Source organism: Ascaphus truei, chromosome 3 (genome assembly GCF_040206685.1).
Source record: "Ascaphus truei isolate aAscTru1 chromosome 3, aAscTru1.hap1, whole genome shotgun sequence".
Lineage (NCBI taxonomy): Eukaryota > Metazoa > Chordata > Amphibia > Anura > Ascaphidae > Ascaphus > Ascaphus truei.
In genome coordinates this window covers 348,893,179-348,903,217 of record NC_134485.1, presented here as the reverse complement: position 1 = coordinate 348,903,217, position 10,039 = coordinate 348,893,179, and the positions used below count along the sequence as shown (strand labels likewise).

The 10,039-nt window shown below is 38.1% G+C and overlaps 1 protein-coding gene across 1 annotated transcript; it reads right to left on the bottom strand.

Moving 5' to 3' along the window:
- Window positions 1-1,647: 1,647 nt before the first annotated feature.
- LOC142490052 (keratin, type II cytoskeletal 6A-like) lies at window positions 1,648-9,747 on the bottom strand. The gene is made up of 9 exons (XM_075591845.1): window positions 9,061-9,747; window positions 8,484-8,704; window positions 8,098-8,158; window positions 6,000-6,095; window positions 4,763-4,927; window positions 4,031-4,156; window positions 3,194-3,414; window positions 2,770-2,804; window positions 1,648-2,662 (listed from the first exon to the last, which is right to left on the bottom strand). The coding sequence occupies exons 1-9, from the start codon at window positions 9,667-9,669 to the stop codon at window positions 2,277-2,279; spliced, it is 1,920 nt and encodes a 639-aa protein (XP_075447960.1). The 5' UTR covers window positions 9,670-9,747; the 3' UTR covers window positions 1,648-2,276.
- Between the last annotated feature and the right edge of the window lie 292 nt (window positions 9,748-10,039).

Below are 10,039 nucleotides of genomic sequence, written 5' to 3'. Positions count from 1 at the left end.
TAAGGTAAAATTAAGTGTTTTGCGAAAAAATAAAACATTTAAAAATTGCAGCCGCCAGGAGAGACGGAAACACCAACACCACTGCGGGCTCCCTTCCCCCCTACACCATAATAATAAACAAAGAATCTGATGCTATAATTATCATATAAGTAAGAGTAAAAGCTTATCATTTTTTCCCCTGATGGGCACGTATACAGGGCGGCTGCATTTATTTATGGGACATGAAAGAGGACAAAACGTGTAGTTGCCTTCCCCCTGGAAAAATGTAACTTTCAATTTAAAGGTATTTGATCTTGAACCAAGAAAATGTTTTGTCTGCGGCGGATTTCTTTTTTTTTTTATGTGCTATACTAAAAATATTTAAGGGGTTCCATTTTGTTGTACAAAATAAAAAAGGGTTCCACGACTAAATTTAATTGGGAAACACTGCTCTAAAGTACACTACAATTGGGCTGTATCATAGATTCATTCTTTTTAATTTAATGCTTTCAATTAACATTTGTCTAACAATTCAAGCAGAGAATGTAGCAATGCGTCAAAATAAACTTCTATTCACACTTTCCTTACGTTGATATACATTTTTCCTACTGTCTCTTACACTCTGACCTGTGGTTCCTCTGTCCCTCTCAGCTCATCAGTTCATCTATTATTCTCCCATACATACAGTATATAAAAAAAAATTACGAATAAGAACGATGGTTTCGACACGTGTCTCTCTATAAAACCTAATGGATTTTATTCAGTAAGCTGTGATAGCGCTGATCCAGCACTAAGGCACGGAGAGTCCCATTGATATATTCCTGGTAACTTGAAAATAAAGGAGACAAAGGTATTATTCCATTAAGGAATTGACACCTGTAGAAAAATACTTTTTTCCCCTTTACTTAGGTGTTCTATGTGTATATAATTGGGTGCTACCCTATCACTCCTCCTCTTTGGTGGCTGAGATACCTTGTTTTTTTTAAATATATTTCTTGCCTAGTGCACCCAACTATGAATTAACTAAGGTAGAGCGGGTTTATTTCTAGAAACAAGATGTATTTGAGGGATAAACTAAACTTTATTGGCCGAAATAACGCAAAGCTGTAAATCAAAGTTGGCGTATACTTTCATGTGAGATTTGATGTGGCACCATTGAAATAAATACTGGTACGCATGAAAGGACTCATCATTAAAAAGGTATTTTTTACAACATGGGCTGTAACGTTGGTTACATCTATAGACTTTATGTGATAAAACTGTTTCTGGGCCTTCTATGTCTGAGTGTCTCCTTTCTACCCCTTGAGAAATATTTAGGGCATCATCCTCATTAGACATAAAGTTAAGTTTGGAAGGTACAGTAATACAATGCCAGAGAAGATAATTATGCTGTTACAGCTGAAAGACAAAATTAATTCATTTTCCGCAGGACAAAACAAAGTGGTAATTTTACTACTGTACAAGAATATTAAAATGTGCTTAAAGGAAGATAATTACAATGATAAACCTAACCCTCTGCAATTTCCCCTTAATTCTCCTTTCTGTCTTGTATGTAGTATACAGTGTGCAGAGCTACAATACACTCATGTTTTATCAGATTTCATATTATTCATGGCAATGTCAAACAATCCATTTAAAACTGTGCTAGAAAAAATATTGCAACCGTACTTGAGATTCACATGCCGTTTATTGAAGATATACAGAAAAGTCAAGAAATTGTAGCTTGGAGTTGGAGGATGCAGCAATGCCATAAGAGGATTGTATATACAGAACACCCAGTATCCCCCCTTCCAATACTTTCAGAAAAAAAGACAAGCAGGAACCTACAGGACTAGCTGCAGTCATGGCCCATCTCAGAGGTTTTGATTAGTTTCCTTCTAATATATAGCTAGGATACACATGATATCTATTATAATCATAAAAAATGCCACAATACTTTAGGCACAATAACTTGTCTAAATGATATTGGTTCTTGATGTGCTATCAATCTGTTTGGCCCATAGTATGACTTTGCTCCCCACACAATGAAGAGGTGTTTCATAGATTGAATATCGGGTATTATTAGATCCTGCTACCCTCTGAGCTATGTGTTTTAATCCAAAGTGTAGTTAATAAAAAGACAGAGTAACTTGGTAGTATTGGGAAGTACTGCATTATACGCAAGTGTACCCTATCACCGAAGTAGCACCTGTGGGTTAAGGACAGGGAAAGAGCTATGATACAGTGATCTGAGGGAAAGAGCTATGATGATAGTGAGGTTTGACTTTGAAGACTGGCTACTGCAGGTAGGACATTTTTTAGTAGGTATTCGTCGTTTTGGATGTTGTTGATGCAACTGCCACCGAGCGTCTACTTCCACTGCTACTTCCCTGTGAAGCTCCATATTGGATCCCACCACCTCCACTGGATCCATATCCACCTCCTCCAGAGCTGTATCCACCTCCTCCTCCAGAGTTGTATCCACCTCCACCAGAGCTGTATCCACCTCCTCCAGAGCTGTATCCACCTCCTCCAGAGCCATATCCGTCTCCACCGCCTCCTCCTCCACCAGACCCATAGCCTCCTCCACCAGACCCATAACCTCCTCCACCACCTCCTCCAGAGCCATATCCACCACCTCCTCCTCCTCCACCACCACCACCAGAGATATATCCTCCACTTGAGGAACCACTGCTGAGCACAGCTGAAATAACAAAAAGTCAATGTTCTCATAAATAAGATCAAATATGCAAATACATTTACAATCATTAAATATACATAAATATATATTATATATAAAAATGCACTTACAGATGCTCACGCTGTTGGTAATCTGTCCAGAAATTCTAGAAAGGCAAGAAAAGCAATGTCAGTCATTTATTATGGAGACATTGTATAAAGAGGACCGCTATCATATCTCACTCAATGTATAACTTTCTCTCCTAAGATACTTTCTTTTCACAATATATCAACTCTGATTACAAGTACTGTAAGTATTTCAGGTGCTATGCAGAGATAGTGGAGTAAGTTCACTAAATGATATTGCTTTCAATCAGATAATATTAGGTCAACATCAATGCAAATTCAAACTTTCATAGTGAGGTTAGCTTTAAACAACACGTGTATCAAAGGGAAAATTACTTTGTTACTATCTGGAGCCCTATAAATTATAAAAGCTCTTTCTGATACGAAGTACATTTTCTTAGTTTCCTCGCACAGATCCTATCGAACTGACCTGCACTCTTCTCCTTCCAGCAGGGCTCTGTAGGTGGCAATTTCAATATCAAGAGCCAGCTTAACATTCATGAGCTCCTGGTAATCACGCAGCTGACGAGCCAAATCCTCTTTGGCCTTCTTCAGAGCTGCTTCAAGTTCACTCAGCTTTGCCTTAGCATCAGTCAAAGCAGCCTCACCACGCTTCTCAGCCTCAGCAATTGAAGCCTGCAGTTTGACAATCTGAAATAAAAGATATATTTGATGGGTAGATTTGATTTTATCAGGAATGGCAGCATGGACTGTCACACTGTCGGGTCCTCCCAGATTCAGCAAATTAAACGTTTGGCGTTGTTTGCATGTGAATTTTGTGTACGTTGATGTCAGAGAGGCCCAGTGCATGACACCATCACAAGCTATGCGTTTGACAGAGTGAGGGAGGCCCGCAGCTGGTGAGAGGACCGACAGCTGGGCCCGGCCAGAGGTCAGGTCACAACTTTAAGCACCGGCCTGGCCACCCACAGCCACCGGGCCCAGTCACCTGTCCCTGATATCACCCCCTGTCGGCAGCCCTGCATCTGATAGCTGAAACTGTATAGTTCAGACAAAGTGACAGCTTTTATTCCCAGGAGGGATGAGCATTTTAATTCAGACAGGGAGTGTTTAAGAAAAGCTTCAAAATCTCACATTAAAGTCCATATTCTCATTAAACAAGAGCACATGTTATAAACATCTGGCAGTTGTGCTCAAATTAGCCAAACATTGTCTATGGTAAAATAACACAATTTTACTACTGAAATAAAATGAAAGAAGTCCCTGCTAACACAATGCCATGAAGCTGAGAGCTACTGTACTGTACCTGCTTCTTCACGTTCTCGATCTCAGACTTCAGCCTCTGGATCATTCGGTTCAACTCTGAAATCTCACTCTTTGTATTTTTCAGACTGTCACCGTGCTTTCCAGCCGTCTGCTCTAGCTGCTTGTACTGGTGTGCAGAAAAACATCCAACATCAGTAACAAATACATTTGTATCATACAGACGGAGAGATGTAAACATCAGGAAGTAATTATGTATCCAGCAAAACATTGGGGGTTTAAAGGGAAGTCAGGATTATTTAGATATTTATTTATTATTATTATTTAGATATTTAGATATTATTATTTATTATTTAGATACAATTTCACTAATTTTCAGTTTAGTATCTTTTCAAGAAGCAGATTTAGCTCAAATGTTGAGGAAATGGTGAAAAATGTGGTACATTTACTAAAATAGATGCAAATCCCTTGAACATAAGACAAATGTTCTTTATAAACAGACACAATCCAAAATTAATAGAAATGACAGTGAGTTAGCACATCTGTATGATTCCAGCCTCTTGATTGAACATAATGTTCAATATAGAATACAGAATATAGAATACAGAATATAGAATACAAGGATTTCATAAAATATTCCATTAGACAATTTCCGTGTCTGAACTTGCATTAGCAATATATCTATAAAGAATCATGGGTGTGGTCTAATTACAAAACTTTCTGTTTTAATTAAGAGAGCATAATAGTAGTAGCTGCTTTAAGCCCTGGTGCTCACCTTATGGTCATATGCTGCTTCAGCTTCTGCTTTGCTTCTGGCTGCAATCTGTTCATATTGATATTTAACATCACGTATGATGTCTTCCAGGTTCAAGTCACGGTTGTTGTCCATCGACAGAACGACAGAGGTATCTGAGCTTTGCACTTGTACCTGAGAGAGTTCCTGCAAACCAAAGTAAAGTATAACTCACATCTCATATTATCATGGAACTGACAAAATCTTGTACACCAATACAATGTAATAACTCAGTATCAAGAGGTGGGATTGAATGAAAAGCAAATTATATCAACTGTGGTAGCTGGTTTCAGATATTATCTGCTCCATTTGCAAACATTCAGAGTACTTCAATGTGTCATTATTTCATAATATAAAACTATTCTGAATGATTTTTCTGTTGGTAAAGGATTAAGAAAATGAATCAGAGTAGTTGGAAAAATACAGCTGAGGTGAGCTGAGTTTCTGGGCTTTAAAGCAGCAGTTCCCACAGATCACATTGTTTTTACTTGGTTGAATAAATCTGTTATTGCCTTTTCCAAAGCTTTTTTTAATGTTTAATATCTGATGCTTCATTCAGGAGATACGAGGTATGAATGGGAGTAAAAGTGGGCTAAAGCTCAGCAGCATTTTGTGGACCTGGGCCTTAGTGCCTGGGAGGTTAAAATGAAGCTAATTGCCACCTATGTGTTACCATGGTAACCTCAGAAACTAGAGACTAAGAAAATCATGTTTTTAACATTATAAAAAAAATGTAGAACTTGCTCAGGGGGCAAGAAAGTAACATTGTTTGAGTTAAACTCATATAGGCTTCTGGTGCATTACTGTTAAAATGCAGGACCAGCACAATATGTGCACTGCATTATCAAAGCCTGAATATTGGCAAATAGTTAATAGTTAATACATTGTTGTTTTTCTGCTATATATCTTACTCCCTTGGAGATTATATCACAACAACAATGATATTGTTTATATCCTGGCTAGGGTGAATTCATTTGTTTATTTTGGCTTTATTTTTAATACAATATCAATTTTTGTTCCTTAGGAGATTTTTGTGCAAAAAAGATCATAAAAATTAATAATTATAATGTATAACTGTGCATGTTGCTTCCTGGTGGTATTATCCGGGCCTCTAAACAGATAGTTGGGAGAACATGAACTATTGTATACTTCCTGTTTAACAAAAATACTTTACTGTACGTTCTTCTCACTGATTAGAAAAAGGAGGAGGAATCCTTACTGCATCATAGAGAGCTCTCAAGAAGTTGATCTCATCTGTCAGAGAATAAACTTTGGCCTCCAGCTCCACCTTGTTCATGTATGCAACATCCACATCCTGCAAAAAGAACAATAGTCCTTTCATACACTTATATAACAACATTGTCTCTCGCAAGAGACAGAGAGATCAGCTCTAAAATAATGTGCACTTATCACAAAACTGCAATCTTTGTTATTATCTATTGTTCAGCCTTCAATTTATTTGATGGGAATCTTCCTAATTAAAAGCTAATTTCAGCAAGTGTATCACACTGTACAGAATCCATTTATTGTAGAAGAGAAGGGTGAATCTGCCAATATCCAATCAACAGATTTTTGGGTATAATCCGATCCACACAAGGAAATTTGCAGGTGGATTGGGCATTCTTAAATCCATGTGGATTCTTTTGAATCCGCCATCGGATTTCATTCACGCTGATTTAATAGTAATCCGTTCCATGGATTTAAAAAAATGTGAATCCACGCGTATCCATATATACATTACACACATATATTATTGATTTATTGCAATATACTTTATATAATAGACACAAAGATAGTACAGGTGAAGAGCCCAGGCAACTGTGGCCTGGCACCAGACCAAGGACTGGACACGCACAGACAGGGGTGACCACAGAATTAATAGTTAAGGTTCAAGTTCTATTAAGTAAATAATGTATGAATGTTTGACGTATAGTTCTACAGCAGCAGCACTAACCAACCCACTGCCAACCCCTGCCTAAAAACAATGGTTTAGACTTGAGGCTGCACCCTATTTATATCTTCCTCACATAATAAATCAGTTTGCGGATTTGGATTTTAATTTCTGTGAAAACTTTGCCCATTACTAATTGCACCATGATTAGAAACATTGGACGTGTACCAAAGAGATACACAGGGAGAGAAATCCTGTCTGTGGTGAACACCACTGATCAGTAAGTGTTTGACTTTAGGCTTTAGTAAAAAAATAATACTTAGCCTTTCTTGTAAGAGTACCAATCTAAGTGTGCGCCATAAAACAGAGTAGGTATTCAACCAACCTAATACGTTTGCAACATAGGAACTTGTAAATTAAAGTGCTAGTATAATACAGTGCAGTGACAAGAAAATGAAAAATAATGCTAACAGTTCACCCCAGGGGTAAGTCTGTCTGTGTTGCTAGTATTAATTAATCAGCAGAACATTGCATATGTCAATTGTGGTGACCGAAAATTAAATGAAACCACCCCATTTTGCTTGTGTAGTTTCAGCTTTAAAAACATGCGCATACCAGCAAACAAAGATGGTTAATATAATTTTTGGTCATGACAATTTACATATGCAATGTCCTGCAGATTAATTAAATACAGCAGTACAGACAGACTTACGCCTGGGGTGAACTGTTATCATTATTTTAACTTTTTTTTGTCACTGTATTATACTAGCACTTTAACATACAATTTCATTTGTTGCAAACTTAATAGGTTGGTTGAATACCTACTCTATTGTATGGTACACACTTATCATGGTACTCTGATACAATAAAGGCTAAGTCTTGTTTTCTACTAATCTAAATTCAAACAGTTACTAAAGAGTGGTGTGCACACCATACAGGTATAGGATCTATCTCTGTTTATGTGTTTTGTACATTTCAATTGTTCTCAATTATCTCCCAGGTAGCACCCACCTCCATTACAATTACTAATATTTAGGTTGAGTGAGATTCCTCTACAACACTTGATTAGAAAGAGTATATTGTAAATTATGGACATATCGATTTTAGTCTATTGTTTTGTAGGTGGTCTATCATTTTGTAGGTGATCTTTCTATTCTTTTGAATGTGGAGAATGAGTGGCTCAGTGAGTATAGACACTGGCTCAGCACTGAGTTTGAAGCAGGTTCAATTCCCTGTATCCCTGTGACCTTGGGCAAGTCACTTTAACTTCCTGTGCCTCAAGCACCAAAAACATAGATTGTAAGGAGTTTACAAGGGCAGGGACCTGTGCCTGCAAAATGTCTCTGTAAAGCACTACATAAAACTAGCAGCGCTATACAAGAACATGCTATTATTATTATTATTATTATTACTATGTGTAACTTACCTTCTTGAGCAGAACAAATTCATTCTCTGCTGCTGTACGCGTTTTAATTTCATCTTCATATCTGTTAAGAGAAAAAGAAACAATGTATTTACAATGCTGCCACACCCTTCCTTCTAAATGGCACAGCAGGTTTTGTTATAGGTTGCAAAAGATTTAAACGACCAACAATTGTAAACAATTGTTTACATGCACAAATATACAAATCATGGTTTTATCTGCCTGGTACTGTATGTTTTAACAATCATGTTGCACCAGAAAGCAAACATTTTTCAGTACGTTTAATCCTGAAAATAAAAAAATGCTAATCTAACGCCAACACAAACACTTCCCATAAGTAGAAAACACTTCATGTGAAACACACTTGTAACAACAGAATACAGACATACTTTTTCTTGTAGTCCTCTACAAGCACTTGCATGCTCTTTAGTTCGGTGTCCAGACGGCCCTTCTCATTTGTTAGACCATCCAGCTGCTTATTGAGGTTGCTGATATACGCCTCAAAAATGGGGTCTAGATTGGGTTTTTTAGAGCCACCTGTTTGACCCTGTTCCTGCAAGAGATGCCACTTTGTCTCTAGCACCTGATTCTGCTGCTCCAGGAATCTGACCTACAAACCAAAAGTCAAAGGGTTTAGCGATCTAGAAAACAGCATTACAATCAAAATGGCTTAGTAAAAGATGGCGGCAAAATCACAGTGCAAAGCAGTTCTGGACTATGGAAAGGTTAATTAAGTATTTTTAACTCTGTTTTACAGCAGGGAGTTGCTATGCATTGTTAAACTGGACCCTAAATTATAGCCCAGATTTCCTGTATACAACAATTAAACATCGAACTTAAAATAAAATCTCTGCTGAACACAAATATTCATAAACGTTGACATACTGTAGTTGTAGTAACAAACAGATAAGTTCTCATTAATTAATTTGACATTAAAGGCTATTGTGAAAAAAAACACAGCTTTACCTTGTCAATGAAAGAAGCAAATTTGTTGTTGAGGTCTCTAATTTTCCCCCTTTCTTCAGTTTTGATTTTTTGGATGTTTGGATCTATGTCCACTTTGAGTGGTGTCAGGAGGCTTTGGTTGATGGTGACCTGCTGGATTCCACCAGGTGGGCAGACAGGGAAACCAGGGTCACCTCCACCTCCTCCCCACCCACCACCCAATCCTCCTCCTCCACCCAATCCTCCTCCACCACCACCACCATATCCACCTCCACCATATCCTCCTCCGCCTCCACCTCCACCATATCCTCCTCCGCCAGCACCATATCCTCCTCCGCCTCCACCAGCACCTCCTCCACCTCCTCCACCATATCCACCTCCCCCACCATGAACACTGCCTGTACTAATGGAAATTCTCTTATTTCCACCCAGGCTTAAAAGACTTCTAGATCCATATGTGCCTCCAGATCGAGAGCCCCCACTGATTCTTCCTCCACCACCTCCCCCACCAACAGAACAGCTGCTAAAACCAATGCCTCCTCCACCACCTCCTCCTCCTCCACTGCTTCTTCCACCACCTCCTCCTCCACTGCTTCTTCCAACTTTATAAGATCTTTGGGAGAACGACATGGTAGTTGATAGAATATAAAATGAAGCTTGTGAAAGGAATAGACAAAGAAGGAGACTGAACCCCTTTGTTCTGGGAAAAGAAATCTCTCCCTATTTATATGATTGATGAGATGGGTTTGGTTGCCTGGGAGTCAGAAGACCAGTTTATTGCAATACTGGGCATGGCATAACTGGCAGTCACCCATCATTTATATATGCTAAACTGATCACACCTATGGGAAAATATTGCTTTGCTTGTAGTCTTTAATTTTTGAATCTATTTACATACATCTAATTGTGAAAAGGTTAACAGATTGTTGCATAAATCAGATCTTCTGATTAATTAAAATTATCTGTTGTACAAAAAAGCCTTTAGGGTTATACCACAACT